The sequence below is a fragment of the Mandrillus leucophaeus genome, unplaced genomic scaffold (genome assembly GCF_000951045.1).
Source record: "Mandrillus leucophaeus isolate KB7577 unplaced genomic scaffold, Mleu.le_1.0 Scaffold939, whole genome shotgun sequence".
Classification (NCBI taxonomy): domain Eukaryota; kingdom Metazoa; phylum Chordata; class Mammalia; order Primates; family Cercopithecidae; genus Mandrillus; species Mandrillus leucophaeus.
In genome coordinates, this window is record NW_012110241.1 from 161137 (window position 1) to 178730 (window position 17594).

Sequence of the window (17594 nt, forward strand, 5' to 3'; positions counted from 1 at the left end):
TCAGCCTCTCAAGTAGCTGGGACTATAGGCGCTCACCACCATGACTGGCTCATTTTTGTATTTTTGGTAGAGACAGGGTTTCATCATGTTGGGCAGGCTGGTCTTGAACTCCTGACTTCAAGTGATCCTCCTGCCTCGGCCTCCCAAAGTGCTGGGATTACAGGTGTGAGCCATCACGCCCGGCCCAATAAATAGCTTATGTTATTTTAATATAAATTCCTCAGGCCAGGCCAGCCAAGGTGGGAGGATCCCTTCAGGTCAGGAGTTCAAGACCAGCCTAGGCAACACAGCAAGACTTCCTCTCTAATTTCAAAATTCTTGGTAAGTTAGGAACTGTCTCTTCTTTTCCTTTAAAAACCCACTTGTAACTGCGGCTAATTAGAGGTGTATATTAAGACAACTCGCATCTCCAGGGTTGCACTTCTCAAACTTGGCACAAATAAACTCTTTTTTTCAAGATGGCGTTTTGCTCCGTCACCCAGGCTTGAGTGCAGTGGTGCGATCTTAGCTCACTGCAACCTCTGCCTCCCAGGTTCAAGGAATTCTCCTGCCTCAGCCTCCTGAGTAGCTGGGATTACAGGCGCGTGCCACCATGCCTTGCTAATTTTATTTTATTTTTTGTAGAAACAGGCAAGGTGGGTCTCACCACGTTGCCCAGGCTGGTCTCGAACTCCTGACCTGAAGCAATCCTCCTGTTGTGGCCTCCCAAAGCACTGGAATTACAGGCATGAGCTGCTGTGCCTGGCCCAACCTCTCCACTTAGGCTAATTTTGCTTCCTTTCTTCCTTTTTTTTTTTTTTTTTTTGACGGACTCTGGCTGTGTTGCCCAGGCTGGAGTGTGCAGTGGCCTAATCTCGGCTCACTGCAACATCTGCTTCCCAGGTTCAAGCAATTCTCCTACCTCAGCCTCCCATGTAGCTGGGATTACAGGTGCCGACCACCAGCCCGGGTAATTTTGGTATTTTTAGTAGAGACGGGTTTTCACCATGTTGGCCAGGCTGGTCTCGGGGAACTGCTGACCTCGGGTGCTCCACCTGCCTCGGCCTCCCGAAGTGCTGGGATTGCAGGGTTGAGCCATCGCGCCCAGCCCGTTTTCTCCTTTTGGGTCACAAAAGGGATTGAATCCTGCCACTTCCCGGGTGCTGGGTGGGAACGGGAAGAGGGGGTGATTGCAGCGCTGCTGTGACTTGGGTAGATGGCAGGAAGGCCTCTCGGAAGCGGCCTTGTTTGCAAAGATCTGAAAAAGGCTTGGAGAGGAGCAGGCTTGGGGCATTCAGGGAGGGGGCGGCGGCACACTGGGAGCAAGGCAATGTTCCGTGACCCACAAAAGCCGTGCAGTAGCTGTTCCAACCCCGGTCAGAAGACGCCCCGGAAATGCCTCAGCACCCGCCAAGCCTTTCATGACCCCGTTGCCTTCCCGCCAATCCTGCGTCCAATCAGAGAGCGTCCCCACTCCACGTGTTCAGCAATGGCCAATCAGAACTGGGACCCGGCCTTCGACCCGCCTCCCAGGAACTCCAGGCCAATGGCAGCCTGGCAGCGGCGGGCCAATCCCGTGCAGCGCGCGCGGGCAGACGGTTGCAGTTGGCCCTCAGCAGCTGTGGCAGCCGGTTGAGGTCTGGAAGCAGCGTCGGGCTGAAGCGGCGGAGTTCGCCATGGTAAGACCCGGGTCCTTCCTGCCCCGCAGACGCCCAGGCAGACGAAGCTGGCCTCGGGCGGACGGAGGGACGTTGTTGCGGGCCTGGGCGCTGAGCTGAGAGGAAGCCGGAGAAGGACGCGGGGTCTAGTGCGGGACGGGAGGACACGGAATCGTCTCCCGGCTCTGCAGGTCCCAGGGCAGGGACGGCGGCTTTTGTTTTAAATGAAGCTGCCGGTCTTCAGTCGGTGGACGGGGACCATGGACGGTGTCCCGTCCCCAGAGAGCAAATAGTGGCGTCGCCTGCTGAAGACGGAGGGCGCTGCGCCCGCTTTCCAGTCTCCACGTGGGAGTGCACGAGTCTGCGCTGCCGGCAACGACCGAGGAGCCCCAGGCGTCTTCGCTGACGGGGCTGGGGCCGTGGACGTGGGTCCGATTAGGAATTAAGGCTCAGACGCAGCTGGAACGTTGCCTCGTTCGCCCAGAGGCAACGCGTTAGGCCAGGCGCGGTGGCTCACGCCTGGAATCCCAGCCCTTGGGGAGGTGGAGGCGGGTGGATCACCCGACGTCTGGAGTTCGAGACCAGCCTGACCCAACATGGCGAAACCCGGGCTCTACAAAAAAATACAAACATTCCCCGGGCGTGGTGATGCGGGTCTGTGGTTCCAGCCACTCGGGAGGCTGAGGTGGGAGGATCAGCCGAGCCTGGAAGTTTGAGACTGCAGTGAGTCCTGCTGGTGCCATTGCACTCCAGCCTGGGCCACAGAGACCCTGCCTCAAAAAAAGCAACCCATTAACATAATAGATTCCCAAGTCCCAAGTCTGAATACCTGTGGTTTGTCAGTTATCCTTTTTTTTCTTTTTTTTTTTTTTTTTTTTTTTTTGACAGCACTCAACAGATGCTCTGTTGCCCAGGCTGGAGCACAGTTGCGGGATCACGGCTCCCTGCAGCCTTGAACCCCTGGGTTCCAGCAGTTCTCCTGCCTCAGCCTCCCGAGTAGCTGGTACTACAGGTGTGTGCCACCACACCTGGCTAATTTGTAAAATTTCACAGGGACAGGGTCTCACTGTGTTATCCAGGCTGGTCTCAAGCTGGTCCCAAGCGATCCTCTCGCCTCAGCCTTCTAAAGTGCTGGGATTACAGGAATGAGCCACCACACCCAGCTTGGCAGGGTTTAAAGAAACCACCAAAGGACAGTGCAGTGTCCCAGCACTGATGATGTCTGGGAGCCATTACACCTGTAGGCTTCAAAGGGTGGAGAGAGGGAGTGGTTACAAGAAATTGAGAGGGCAACCTGCCAAAAGTGTGGCCTTAAGAGGGATTCAGGTCACCCACAGCAGTTGAGCAGGAAGGGGCCAAGGAGGGAGTACCCTGGCGTTGCTCTCCTCCAGCCCCCGGTATCCCACTGCTGCCTGCCATTGACTAAACCAGCAAGAATCCAGAGGGCAAAGAAGGCCTCTGATGCTGTTCTCAAGGGTCAGCCTCCGAGAGCACAGAGCAGATGGTGAATGATGGAGGGTAGATCTGGGGGGCAGAGAGAGGACACACACTGAGCACCTGCGCTTGGACCATGGGGACCTGAGACCTACTCTGTATTTCCTTACCCAACCCAACTACCTTATCCTTTGATCAGGACATAATCAAAAACTGCTATATATTCTTCAGAGAATTACTGTGACTGGCTATAATGTGGGGTAATTATTGACATTACATGGCTTCCAAGTTTTAAAATAACCTAATTTTTGTGTAGTGGAAAACAGGTTCTAGGGCTACCTGTAGAACTTAGTAGCTGGTATGGTTTACAGCAAGTTAGTTTTCACAGGGCTGAAGGGATCAGTCCCCTAACCCTCCTAGGAAATACCAACTGTGAAAGCACCAGATACTGAAGCACTATATAAATATTAAATTAAAATATTTGCATGCCATATAGCTTCAAGTTGCCTTGAAATGAATGGGTTCACATTTATGTTCCGGTTCACAGCGCGAGTGTATCTCTATCCACGTGGGGCAGGCAGGTGTCCAGATCGGCAATGCCTGCTGGGAACTGTACTGCCTTGAACATGGAATTCAGCCCGATGGTCAGATGCCAAGTGATAAAACCATTGGTGGCGGGGATGACTCCTTCAACACGTTCTTCAGTGAGACTGGGGCTGGCAAGCATGTGCCCAGAGCAGTGTTTGTGGACCTGGAGCCCACTGTGGTCGGTAGGTGCCTGGGCACTGGATGGCAGCTTTCCTGAGAGGGTGGGAGAGCAGTGTTAAAGTCCCGCGTGGGTTCCTTTGAATCCTCCTGCCGAAAGGATGGGATGGACAGGCATATGCCCGTGGCGTTGTTAGGAGAGAAACTGAAAGGTTCGTGATGAAAGTGTCTGTGAGACGTGGCTCCTAATCTAGGAAAACCTGACCTACAGGGAACAGCTGCTTTGCCAGCAGTAAGATGGGCTGTGGAGGGATTCCCTTGTGGCTGCCTCAGCCCTGCTCAGATGGCCCTGCCTGCAGGGTGCAGTAGCCTTGGTTCCCTCCTGAATGCTCTGCACTCTTTTATGCTGGTGCACGAGAGTCTTGACCTGCATCTTAGGCATAGAAGGTAAGTACAGAACAGTCATTTGCTTCCTTCAGAATAGCAGCCTGAGGTAGTTTCCAAAGACAGCTGCCAAGAGGCAGCACCTTTCAGTGGCCCCCTAGGAAATGACAGCATCACCTGAAAGCCTGTGAGACCCAGGTCATCCAGGGTGCCCTGATGGGACTGCCCTGCATAAGTCACACTGATCTGGTGACTTCTCAGGTTGTAAGAGTTTTTAACTTACAGCCTTTGATGTAGCTACACGTAGGAAAGAATTATGTACCTGCGTAGGAGTGCAAGAGCTTATTTCCTTTCACTAGGAACTGGTCGTGCTGACATGTATACCACAAGCTGAGTGTAACTTCGTAAAGTCATAAATTGCATATGCAGTTTGGTTATCACACAGAGACATTGTCTACCAGATGCTGCCACTGTTGACCTATGACTTGTAGGTCATGTACTTTGACCAGCATGTACTCTGTAGAAGTGAACAGTCCTGGAATGTGTCCATCTTGGTGAGTACAGGCCTTAAAGATTCACAGCACACACTGTCTCTTTTGTAGATGAAGTGCGCACAGGGACCTACAGGCAGCTCTTCCACCCAGAGCAGCTGATCACTGGGAAAGAAGATGCAGCCAATAATTACGCTAGAGGCCATTACACCATCGGCAAGGAGATTGTTGACCTAGTCCTGGACCGGATCCGCAAACTGGTAAGAAGAGAAGGTTTCATGTGGCCATTGTCTTGCATGGGAGGGTAGTTCTTAGAAGGTGAAAGGGAGGTCATTTTATCAAAATTTAGATCAGCATGTTGGCCGGGCACGGTGACTCACACGTGTAATCCCAGCACTTTGGGAGGCTGAAGTGGGTGTATCACCTGAGGTCGGGAGTTTGAGACCAGCCTGGCCTACATGGTGAAACTCTATGTCTACTAAAAATACAAAAATTAGCTGGGTGTGGTGGTGCACATCCGTACTCCCAGCTACTTGAGAGGCTGAGGCAGGAGAATTGCTTGAACCCGGGAGGCAGAGGTTGCAGTGAGCTGAGATTGCACCACTGCACTCCAGCCTGGGCAACAGAGCAAGATTCCATCACAAACAAGCAAACAAACAAAAACTTAGACCAGCATCTTGAGTCCTACTGAGTCTGCAATGGTGATTTGTCTGTAGATCTTTGTCTGCTTTTCTTTGCTTCAAAGTGTACTACGTGTTTATTATGGATGATTTGAATCCATATCAAGTCTTTAGAGGCACAGAGAAGTAGCCTTGGCTTGTTGGAGGTTGGTGGTGTGGCTTCCACGGCCATTGACTCATGTTGTCTGCTTTCTCTCAGGCGGATCTGTGCACGGGACTGCAGGGCTTCCTCATCTTCCACAGCTTTGGGGGCGGCACTGGCTCTGGGTTTGCATCTCTGCTCATGGAGCGGCTCTCAGTGGATTACGGCAAGAAGTCCAAGCTAGAGTTTGCCATTTACCCAGCCCCCCAGGTCTCCACGGCCGTGGTGGAGCCCTACAACTCCATCCTGACCACCTACATGACCCTGGAACATTCTGACTGCGCCTTCATGGTCGACAATGAAGCCATCTATGACATATGTCGGCGCAACCTGGACATCGAGCGTCCCACATACACCAACCTCAATCGCCTGATTGGGCAGATCGTGTCCTCCATCACGGCCTCCCTGCGATTCGATGGGGCCCTGAATGTGGACTTGACGGAATTCCAGACCAACCTAGTGCCGTACCCCCGCATCCACTTCCCCCTGGCCACCTACGCCCCGGTCATCTCAGCCGAGAAGGCCTACCACGAACAACTGTCCGTGGCCGAGATCACCAATGCCTGCTTCGAGCCAGCCAATCAGATGGTCAAGTGTGACCCTCGCCATGGCAAGTACATGGCCTGCTGCATGTTGTACAGGGGGGACGTGGTCCCCAAAGATGTCAACGCGGCCATCGCCACCATCAAGACCAAGCGCACTATCCAGTTTGTGGATTGGTGCCCGACTGGATTTAAGGTATGACTGGGTGATGTGTAGGCCTTTCAGCAAGCAGCAGACACACAAAATAACACTGTCCCTGAAGGCCCGCATCCTTTGGGGAGACTATCCCTGTTCCATGGGCTAGGCATGTGGGCATAAAGTAGTGAACCAGAGTTGATAATTGATTCACTGATTTTTTTTTTCTTTTTTTTTCTTTTTTTTGAGACTGTCTTGCTCTGTTGACCAGGCTGGAGTGCAGTGGTATGATCTCAGCTCACTGCAACCTCTGCCTCCCGGTTTCAAGCAATTCTCCTGCCTCACCCTCCCAAGTAGCTGGGATTACAGGTACCCACCACCACACCCAGCTAATTTTTGTATTTTTAGTAGAGACAGGGTTTCACTATGTCGGCCAGGTTGGTCTTGAACTCCTGACCTCAGGCGATCTGCCCACCTCAGCCTCCCAAAGTGCTGGGATTACAGTTGTGAGCCACTGCGCTAAGCCCAGTGATGTCTTTTGAACTCTCTTTCTGAGTCATCACACTATATATCTGTGGTGAGATTTATTTATTTATTTTTTTTTTTGAGATAGGGTCTTGCTTTGTACCCCAGGCTGGAGTACAGTAGTGTGATCCTGGCTCACTGCAACCTCTGCCCTCAGGCTCAAGTGATTCTCTCACCTCAGCCTCCTGAGTAGCTGGGACCACAGACATGCACCACCATGCCCGGGAAATTTTTTTTTTTTTTTTTTTTGAGGCAGTCTCGCTTTGTCACCCAGGTTGGAATGCAGTGGCATGATCTTGGCTCACTGCATCCTCCACCTCCCAGGTTCAATAACTTCTCTGCCTCCGCCTCCCAAGTAGCTGGGATTACAGGTACCTGCTAATTTTTGTATTTTTGGTAGAGATGGGATTTTGCCATGTTGGCCAGGCTGGTTTCGAACTCCTGGCCTCAGGTGATCCACCTGCCTTAGCCTCCCAACTGCTGGATTACAGGCATGAGCCACTGCACCCAGCTAATATTTGTATTTTTAGTAGAGATGGGGTTTCGCCATGTTGGCCAGGCTGGTCTCAAACCCCTGGCCTCACGTGATCTGCCCACCTCAGTCTCCCAAAGTGCTGGGGTCACAGGCTTAAGCCACCACACCTGGCCTGATGTTGTCATTTATAGAACAAGTGTGCTGATCCCTGCTCTAGTTGACCCTCTGCACTGCTGCGAGGACCTCAGGTCATGTTAATCCTGAGTTCTGAAACTTGGAATGCTTCCCCTTTGGTTACCACCTTGGAATGCCACCCCCTACTTAGGCAGGCACATGGACCACTTCGACCACTTCCTGATGCTGCGGTAGCGGCATTCATATGACTCGACCCATGATCAGCTACCTTTGCATATCCACAGTGGCTTGTTTTGTGGGTCAGAAGTGGGTATGATGTTCCTTGTGATAGCATGGGGAAGAGTTGTGTACTCTGAATCTATCCGGGTGGAAGAAGTTTAGCTACAGAATTTAATTGTAATCTACAAAGAAGACAAGCAGCATACATTTTCAGAGAGAAGACTGTCTTCACCTGGGCACCTATCACATGTCACAGGTACTAGGACACAGCCCTTCAGGTAGCCTAGGATCCCACCAGGGTGGCTACCTCCAAGGTTCCTGTCTCTGTTCCACATCTGGGACTATCACCCTGCCTGGCGCAGAGAAGGGCTTAGTGACGTTTGGGAGGTGAACTGAGTATCCTCCTTGTCACCCACAGGGTGTCTTCTGTTTGAGGAAAAGTAGCTGCCATTTCTAGGTTTGATACAAGCTTCACAGACTGCTTTCTGTCCCTTCTCTGGCAGGTGGGCATTAACTACCAGCCCCCCACAGTGGTCCCCGGGGGAGACCTGGCCAAGGTGCAGCGGGCCGTGTGCATGCTGAGCAACACCACGGCCATCGCGGAGGCCTGGGCCCGCCTGGACCATAAGTTCGATCTCATGTATGCCAAGCGGGCCTTTGTGCACTGGTACGTGGGCGAAGGCATGGAAGAGGGAGAGTTCTCTGAGGCCCGAGAGGACCTAGCAGCTCTGGAGAAGGATTATGAAGAGGTGGGCGTGGATTCTGTGGAAGCTGAGGCTGAAGAAGGCGAAGAATACTGAGGGGAGGGTGTGGTGAGTTCTCCCCTGCCACCCCCAGGATGGCTGCTTTCAAGTTGTTTGCAATTAAAGGTTCTGTATAAAACCAAGACCTCTGTGTGTCATGCAGCTTAGTTCTGCCTTACAGGAGCTGGTGGGACCCGAGACTGCATGGACAGCAGTGGGGTGCCAGCCTGCCCTGCTGGCGTGGGGTTGGGTGCAGCAGGACTGTACATACTTAAGCAGCTGCCACAGAAGTAAACTGACCAGGGGAAAACAGTGTTTCTTCAAAGCCAAGCGTTCAAAGTATAGATTTCCTAAATTCTAGGAAAGCAGAGTCAGGATTTTCAATTGAATTTGCGAGTTTTCGGGCTTCTTTATTAATGGGTCATGCTGGCTAAAAGGAAGACACTAGAAGTGAAGTGTTGGAGGTCTGTGGATGGGGCTCGTCCGTGAAGTCTCTAAAGCTGTGGGTCAAATGTGTAAGGTCAGGACATTTTAGAGGGGGAAAGGGTATTAACCAAGTTCTGCACAGCATTCAGGACCCACAGAAGGTCACAACACATCCATGCTGACCCCAGTGCTCCACTGTAACCTGGAGGGCAGCATTCGCCCTCTCTGCACACACACAACCACCGTGTCCCTCAGCACTGTCAGCTGTCTTGGTAGAAAACCTCCCACGAGGTGGGAGATCGAGACCATCCTGGCTAACACGGTGAAACCCCGTCTCTACTAAAAATACAACAAAATTAGCCAGGCGTGGTGGCGGGCACCTGTAGTCCCAGTTACTCAGGAGGCTGAGGCAGGAGAATGGCGTGAACCCGGGAGGCGGAGCTTGCAGTGAGCCGAGATCACACCACTGCACTCCAGCCTGGGCAACAGAGCGAGACTCCGTCTCTTGAAAACAAACAAACAAACAAAAACCTCCCACATTTCACTTCAAGTGAAGCTTGTTGACATCTGTTTATAAAAGACCTGGCAGTCCAGATACCTTTTCTTAGAACTCAAATTAGGTTCAGGAAGTTGACCCATAGTGAAGGGATCCCGTTAGTTTGCTGTGGCACAATTAAGACTGGCACAGAAAACTCATTCTAAGTCTGTGCCTTAATATAAAAAAAAAAAAAAAAAGGTAGAGAACGTCTGACCTGGACCCTCTACATCTCAGAAAGGTTTATTATCAACTGAAGGAGATAACACGTAGCCTTTGCTGGGAACAAAGATGTGACAAGTCTCTGCCCCATCCTAGGTGCTGCCCCGCGTAGGGCTCTTCCCAGGCCCGCCTCCCTTGGGCAGTCTGGTAGCGCTGGGCTGGCGTGGCATCCTCTGGCTGGATCCTTCGCGGCTGCTGCGTTCCGCCAGGGCCAACGCTCCCCCAAGGGCAGTGCTGCCTTTGTTTCTCCCTGAGGAGACACAAAGCACAATGATTAGGAATGGGTGAGCCCCGTAACTGTAGCAACTGTGGTACTCGTGCTCCTTGGGCAACATTTGTGTCTACACATTTCCATCAAGGCTGCTTCAGCTAGAGGCTCTGCATCAGCCCCAGTCCTGAGACTCAGAACCACTAAAGACAGGTCATGCCCCAGAAGCCCTTGGCAGTGTGCAGGGGACCCTTTAGGATGTGTCCCAGGAGCAAAGCCATGCAAGGAGCACACTGCCAAGGGAACATTTTGAAAGGACACATGCCACGGGTCCATTTAGGGACAAGTAGGTGCGGCTGGTGCACACCTGGCCTGGACAGCAAACCTAGTCTGCCCTGACGGTGCCATCAGCGGCAGCAGCAGCAGGGACGCGCTGCCTCATCCTCAAGGTGCATTCATGCTGGACTGTACATCTGAGCTGCCCCAGATGGTGACGGGCAGGAAGTACTGCAGTCACCAGGTCCTGGAATTGGGTTTCTGATTTTGATTTTGGAAGCTCTTTCATTGTTTCCTACCTACCCGAGTGTTCCGCAAACAGTGGTCAACCCTCTTTGCTTTCAGGTTTAGCTGCCAGATTCCATGACAGGGTTCCTGCCACAGTCTGAATGTTTGAGACTTTCTGACCACCAGTGTCTTTCTCGGATGAAGACCACTGGTTCAGAGATTCTTTGATTTGTAATTTGCTTACTTTACACTTTAAGATAGCCAAGATAGATCTGCAACCACACTTGGGCCAGAGCTTTATTTTAATGGGATGGATTTCCCTGGGCTCAGGGTGTTGACAGTATCAGCAAGACTGACTGAGGGGACCCTGCAAGGTACAAATGTACCCGGGTGGCAGGCTTGCCGTGCAGAGTGCCTTGGCCAGGGCTTTCCCCTGCTCTGGCCTGGCAGGGTCTGCCCCAGGGGCTCTAAACAGGACATGTGTCCCCTGCCTCAGTGTTGGGTCCCCCATTTCGTCCCCCTAGCGTTTCCTTTGTCCTGACTGAGGGAGTGCCTTGACCACTCTGACCTAATCAGCTACATGTTCCCCCTGCAGGCTGGAACCCTGGCTGGGGCTTGCATCTTCTCAGACACTGACACAGGTTTAGGTTGTTACCTGGAACACTGAAAGATCTGACATGTTGCTAAGCATGTAGAAACCGGTCCCACCCCAGCCAAATTCCTTGCACTGTCATAGAAACTCCACACCCCACCCCCTCAGTGCGGTGTGCCCAGGCACAACCTCTTTCCTGGCTGCCCCTCATGAGGGCACACTGCAGCCCCCTCTGTATGTAAGTTCCCTAACAAATGCTTTAGACTGACCACTCTGGCATTGTTTCTTCCTTTGGAATCCCAACTGGCTCTCATCCTGGAAAGGTTTGGGGCAGTCCCTTGCAGGAACTGCCCTGCCACCACTTTAGGGTGACTCCAGACAAGGGTTTAGCCAACAGAACGCCCAGCCTCAATCCTGGTCCTTCCCTGGCCTCTTAGCAAGTGTAGTCAAATAGCCTGCAATGGGAAACTGCATTCCTGGACAAAAGATGTAACTGGGTGTTTAGGGATCCATTAGGTCATTTCTGTTTCACCATCTGTCACCTTGAACAAGCAGACTCCTGTGTCTGAGATGCCGAGGACCCTGGCTCTTCCAGAGGTACCTCTAGCTGCCTTCCGATGCTAATACCACAAAATTCTCCCCATGCCCTGCAGGGATAGGACAGCCCTCCTTATGAGTTTCTGGGTAGTTCTTCCTCAGAGAATGAGATCTTTGCTCATTCTTGCCTGGTGGGTGGTGAGGGTTATAGCAGTGTCATGCTTGGAACAGCTTGGCACACTTGACTCAACAAAGATGGAGTCGGAGTTGCCCTGAGTCAAGGAGGAGCGCAGTCAAGAACACGTGGTGGGTGACGTTTGGCCACCTCAGCCCAGCAGTGACTCGTGAAAACGGCACAAAGCAGAGAACAGCCACCACGCGTCTCTTGTGGTACAAACTGCCATTATTCTAGTCTCCACTGACTGGTCACGGGGAAGGATCCCGTCTCCCATGAGCAGATGGGCCCCACCACCCTGCAGCAGCTCCCACTGGGCCAGCATCCTCCTGAGGCCACAGTCCCTCCGCAGGCCAGGCCAGACAGAGGCAGATCTTCTGTAGCCGCGGCCTAACCTGGGTGCTTAGGCGCCCATGTGCTCTCGAGGTTACTAATGCCTAGCTCCCCACAGCCAGCGGCATAGCAGGCTGCAGACCTGGGCCTGACTCAGAGCCGCCTTCCCTTCAGTTTGCCGCCATCTGAGTTTCCTCTCCTCCCCTCAGGAATGACCCGGTCCGTTCTGGAAACAAGGATGAGAGGGAAGCAGAAAAGAGCAAATGATGTTTTGTTGGTTTTTTTTTTTTTTTAAGTGGTGGCGGAGAGGGGTTTAGAGACTGAGTCTTGCTCTGTCACCCGGGCTAGAGTGCAGTGATGCAATCACAGTTCATTGCTGCCCCAGACTCATGCGAAGTAGCTGGGACGACAAGCATGGGGCCACACCTGGCTAATACTACTTATCTTTAAATCTGACAGGGTTGACAAACCCTGTAAATGTGAAACCAACATAACTTTAAGCCATAATTGATATTAAGAAAATCCTGGAAATCTTCAGGAATTGCGTGCTCTCGGGGTTAGTGGGGAGCCCTGTTCAGGCCTCCTCAGTTTATGAAGGATGAGAAGGCCCAGAATAGAGTGGCCTGCAGTGCCGTGCAGTGGGAAAACCAGCTTGGCTTAGCCCTGCTCCTTCGGAAGGCGCCGCTAAGTCACACGGGCTAGACAGTGGGATTGAACCAAGTGTGCCTGTGGTTGGGGTGTGAGGGCGGGGTGACTGATGCCCCTAGGCCTGGTCCCTGGAGGGCCCTCCTAAGCCCAAAGATTGTCAATGACCATTGAATGTTAAAACCAGCCTGGCTCAGCAGGGGTCAGTGGCTCACGCCTGTAATTCCAGTACTTTGGGAGGCCAAGGCGGGTACTTTGAGGCCAGGAGCTAGAGACCAGCTGGGCCAACACAATGAGACCTCCATCTCTACAAAAAAATCAAAAAATTAGCCAGGTGTGGCAGTGTGCACCTGTAGTCCCAGCTACTCAAGAGGAGGTGGGAGGACTGCCTGAACCCAGGAGGTTGAGGCTGCAGTGAGCTATGAGTGCACCACTGCACTCCAGCCTAGGTGACAGAGACTCTGTCTCAAAAATAAATAAGTAGTAAAGAAAATGCAGAATTAGCTCAAATATTGTAATCAATCTAAAATATCCAACGTATTATTTCAATATGTAATCAGTACATAAGTTATTCATAAGATGTTGCATTCACCTTTGTTCTTTTTCTTGTTTGTAGAGATGGGTGGGGTCTTGCCGTTGCTCAGGCTGGTTTCAAACTCCGAGCTTCAAGTGATGCTCCTGCCTCAGCCTCCCAAAGTGTTGGGATTACAGGTGTGAACCAATGCCCAGCCTCATTCACCTGGGGTTTTTTGTTTATTTTTGAGACAGGGTCTCACTCTCTCACCCAGGCTGGAGTGCAGTGGTGCAGTCACAGCTCACTGCAACCTCAACCTCCCAGGCTCAAGCTATCCTCCAGCCTCAGCCTCCCAAGCAGCTGGAACTACAGATGTGTGCCACCATGCCCTGCTAATTTTTGTATTTTTTGTAGAGATTGGGTCTCCCCATGTTGTCCTGGCTGGTCCTGAACTGCTGAGCTCAAGAGATCCAGCAGCCTCGGCCTCCCAAGGTGTGGTGGGCTTTTTGCATTCCCTTTTGCACCAGTCCTTTGGCATCTGCTGTGCATAACACACGCAGTGCAATGACCACACCAGCCATGTGTGGCTTGAGGTTCCTGTCTCAGGCAGCACAGCTCAGGTGAGACTCATGGCTTCCACACTCCAAAGTGTCATCTTACGTGCATGCTCTGGACAACTTTTAAAATGCATAGTTTCCCTAAACTTCAATAGAATGCTTGACTGAATTTATTTTTCCCTCAGTGACTCCAGACTCTTACCAAGACAAGCATCACCCTTCCGTGCTTCTGGGGTTTTCTGTTTCCCCTGCCCTGTGGGTGTGAGTGAATCTGGTGGTGGTGGTTCCCCCAGGCGGTCTGGATGGCTAGGGAACAGGCATCCAGAGGACCCAGGATGCCTGCTGCAGCTCAGAGGCAAGCTCGCGTGGGCCTGGCCCACAGCCTGCAGAACTCCACACCCGAGTCCTGTGGGAAATCCGTGGCCTCCATGCCCCCCAGCCGGATCACTCTGACAACCCCCTTATGTCCTCCACCTGATTCTGCCGTTACCAGGGCAGCCGGAGCTCCATGTGGTCAGATGCTGTAACATGTGGGCCTCAGAGAGCTTCAGCATTCCATCTGTGGCCTCTGCCTCTCACTCAGCACTCCTGGTGTGGCCCCATTCCCTTCCACCCCCTCCTCAGGCTCCACTCTATCCCCACAGGGCCTCCGTGCCCTCACGTCCTGGCTTTCTGCCCCCAGCCTATAGGACCGGACCTGGGCTATGCTTCCAGGACAGAGCCCTCGAGGAACAAAAGACCGCGAGGGGCCCGGCACTCCAGGCCACTCCTGTCCTTGGGTAAATTCTCTCGGAGCCCCCACTCGCTCACATGGCACCCCCAATCCTCCCGACCCCTCTATGCCTGCATTTCCAGTGCCACAACCCCCACGTACATCTTGACTGTGCCCCCCACCTCCCTCCTCCCACCCTGGGCCTAGCAGCACCCGCACAGCACTCTGCTTCACCCACCCCCTCCCACTGCCACAGCTCACACCTGTGGAGCTCTGCTGACCCCCGCCGCCTCCTGCTCTGCCCCATGTAACCCTTGCTGCTCTCTGGGCTCTGAAGCCTCCTCCCATCTCCATTGCTAGCGGTTTTTCTTTTCTTTTTTTGTTTTTTGTTTTTTGAGACAGGGTCTTGCTCTGTTGCCCAGGCTGGAGTCCAGTTACAAGCTCTTAGCTCACTGCAACATCTCCCTCAGGCTCAGGCGATCCTCCCATGTCAGCCTCCCAAGTAGCTAGGACTATAGACGGGCACCACCACCATGCCTGCCTGGCTAGTTTTTTTTTTTTTTTTTTTGAGGAGTCTTGCTCTGTCGCCCAGGCTGGAGTGCAGTGGTGTGATCATGGCTCACTGCAAGCTCCGCCTCTCGGGTTCACACCATTCTCCTGCCTCAGTCTCCTGAGTAGCTGGGACTACAGGCGCCCGCTACCATGCCCAGCTAATTTTTTTTTTGTATTTTTAGTAGAGACGGGGTTTCACCGTGTTAGCCATGATGGTCTCAATCTCCTGACCTCATGATCCGCCCGCCTCGGCCTCCCAAAATGCTGGGATTACAAGTGTGAGCCACTGCGCCCGGCCCTGCCTGGCTAGTTTTTGTAATTTTTGTAGAGATGGGGTCTTATTATGTTGCCCAGGCTGGTCCTGAACTCCTGAGCTTAAGGGATCTACCTGCCTTGAGTTCCCAAAGTGCTGGGATTACAGGTGTAAGCCACTACGCCGGTCTTGCTGGCAGTTTTCCTCACTGCCTCTCACTGAACTGAGTGTGACCATCTCACTTCCCTGCCACGCCCTCTGCCCTGAGAGCTGGGTCTGGCACCCAGAGCCCCTGAGTGAGCAGCAACATCCCCTGGAGTGACAAGGACTCTGTTCCCAGTTTCCCTCCTGCTGGAAACCTGCCCCTCAATTGCTCATCTCAGCCTGCAGTCCCTACACCCCTACTCCAGGCCTGTCCCTCAGCCCCCTCCACCCTCCCTTGGGCCTGAGCTCTGGGTGGCAGTGAGGTGGGCGCTGTCGGGAGGCACATGCAGGAGGTGTGACCAAAGACCCCTGGGCTCTCACAGGCCCCTGGCTCTGGGCCCCTGATCACACCTAGTGACACCTGGAAAGTGGCCCCAACTCAGGAGTGAGGCGGGCAAAGGGGCTGAGTGCTGCTGTGTGGCCATGGGACCAGCACATGGCATCCGTGTGAAATGGCATCCCAGGAGACTCGGGGAAGGTGGGACTCTCTGTTTCAGCCTCCAGACTTCCTGTCCGGGTAGGGGGCAACTTCTAAGAGGCCGAGGTGACAAGCACAGCAGTCGTGGCTGTGCTCTCCAGCACAGCACACCGCACCCTGGCCAGCTGTCCTCCCCTGGAGCAGGGCTCTTTACACTCACCACAGTTCGCCTCTGGAGTGTGGGGGTGTTGGTCCTGTCCCCGGATGCCAGCCCGACTGTGGGGTCTAGAGACTGTCATACCATGTCTCTAACAAACCGAATCAGAAATCCTGCCCTGTTGCTAAGTGGCAGGGCAGCGGTGGCCTGCATGGTCCTGCCCTTGCAGCTCAAAGCTGCTTGGGCCTCCTGGGGCCAGGCAGTTTAAATGGAAACAAGGGAGAGCACCAACCCCCAGAGATAAGCCAATAAACGCAACCTGCAAAAGGAGAGAACAGGCAGCAAGAGAAGCGGAGGGAACCCGGGGGGCCTGGAGAGAGAGGCGAGTGTGCAGCAGCCAGGCTGTGGAGCAGAACGGGAGAGGCCGAAGGCTGCGGGCTGGAGAAAAAGGAGGAACTTGCTGGGGGGCTACTGTTCCTGGCAGAGAGAAAGGAGGCCTCTGGAGGTCAGAGAGAGACACAAAGAGAGCAGACAGAGCGAGGGTCAGTGAAAAGGCCAGCACACAGGTGCCCGGGCCCTCTTGGGTCAGGGGGCGTGGGTGCCCAAGCCCTGGCGCTCCCCCCATGAAGGCAGCCTGCTCCCCACGCCTTCTCAGGATGCCTGCGCGGGTATCCTGGCGCTTCCAGGCAGGGAGCCAGCTCTGGGCCTTCTTCCATTGGCCTGGGACGCTGTGCTGCATTTCAGAGAGAGCCATCAGGAGCAGAAGCAACATGCGGGGAGGATGAGCAGGGATGGAGGCTCCACCATGACACTCTCAGCCCCAGCATCTGCTCAGCCCAGTCACCACACTGGAGAGGGAGGAGGCCCTTCAGACCCCGCAGGCCTCTGCATCCTGGGAGTTCTGCGTCTGACTCCCTTCCTGCAATCATCAGAGGGAAGCTGGCCAGGGCTGGCCAAGTCCCTGCGCAGGAACGGGGCCTAGGTGGGGTGCAGGCAGGAAGACCTTCGCCTGCCCCGCTCCCTGGGCACTTCCCCGGATGCTGTATACCGCAGGACAGGGATTGAGACTGTCTTTTGAAAAACATATTTAGAGACAGGATCTCACCCTGTCACCCAGACTGGTCTCAAACTCATGGCCTCAAATGATCCTCCCGCTGTGGCGTCCCAAAGTGCTGGGATTATGGGTGTGAGCCACGGCGCCCAGCCCCAAACCTTCTTGATTCTGGACTTTATAAGATGAAGGCCTGAGTGAAGAGGTGGGGAGGAGCTAAGCAGAGGAGCCCTACCCAGCCTGGACCACCCTGGGGCACGCACTCTGCGTCCACCTGACCTGGACGTGCCTCCTAAGGCTGGTAGCGAAGCCCAGGAGCAGAGCGCACGGATGGGCCCTGCAGGTGCTGGGCCGAGACCGACAGACAGGCCTGGCCACTCAGGGCCACGCCGCCGCTGTGCCGCACCTGCCCCCTCCCCGCCCGCCACCCCCGCCACTGGGGCAGGGACAGCGGGCCCAGGTCTGACCTCGGGTCTCGGGCACTGTCGACGTGGGCAGAGACACGGCCGCAGGGTCCTGGGGCTCGCTCGCTAGCCTCTGCCCGGCACACATGGACTTGAGCATCTGGAAGACGGCGAGGGGGGCCACGTTCAGCTTCAGCAGGTCCACCAGGATCCTGGCGGGGACAGACGCGGGGCCGGTGAGCCCTCTCCGCCTGGCGCGGCCACCTCCCTGAAGACCCGATAAGGACGGGGACAGGGGCGCGGGGGGCTCCTCCCGACCAGTGGGACCGGGGGACCCGGAGAGCAGA

At 54.1% G+C, this 17594-nt stretch overlaps 2 protein-coding genes across 2 annotated transcripts in view; one reads left to right on the forward strand and one right to left on the reverse strand.

The window, feature by feature from the left end:
• The first annotated feature begins 1470 nt into the window (after nucleotides 1-1470).
• On the forward strand, nucleotides 1471-8391 carry LOC105532182 (tubulin alpha-3 chain-like). The gene is made up of 5 exons (XM_011970261.1): nucleotides 1471-1658; nucleotides 3619-3841; nucleotides 4763-4911; nucleotides 5531-6211; nucleotides 8009-8391. The coding sequence occupies exons 1-5, from the start codon at nucleotides 1656-1658 to the stop codon at nucleotides 8303-8305; spliced, it is 1353 nt and encodes a 450-aa protein (XP_011825651.1). The 5' UTR covers nucleotides 1471-1655; the 3' UTR covers nucleotides 8306-8391.
• A 1031-nt stretch (nucleotides 8392-9422) lies between these two features.
• LOC105532181 (mitotic-spindle organizing protein 2B-like) overlaps nucleotides 9423-17594 on the reverse strand; it is a 12800-nt gene continuing 4628 nt past the window's right edge. The window contains exons 2-4 of the mRNA XM_011970260.1: nucleotides 17311-17459; nucleotides 16112-16291; nucleotides 9423-9681 (exon numbers count right to left, since the gene is read on the reverse strand). Coding sequence (XP_011825650.1) covers nucleotides 9524-9681; nucleotides 16112-16291; nucleotides 17311-17407 — 435 coding nt within the window. The 5' untranslated portion in view covers nucleotides 17408-17459 and the 3' untranslated portion in view covers nucleotides 9423-9523. The remainder of the gene's footprint in view (nucleotides 9682-16111; nucleotides 16292-17310; nucleotides 17460-17594) is intronic.

Bases quoted from the DNA above. Each gene is read 5' to 3' on its own strand.
- LOC105532182 (XM_011970261.1), top strand. The intron at 3,842-4,762 runs GTAGGTGCCTGG...TCTCTTTTGTAG, and splicing joins CCTGGAGCCCACTGTGGTCG to ATGAAGTGCGCACAGGGACC. The intron at 4,912-5,530 runs GTAAGAAGAGAA...GCTTTCTCTCAG, and splicing joins TGGACCGGATCCGCAAACTG to GCGGATCTGTGCACGGGACT.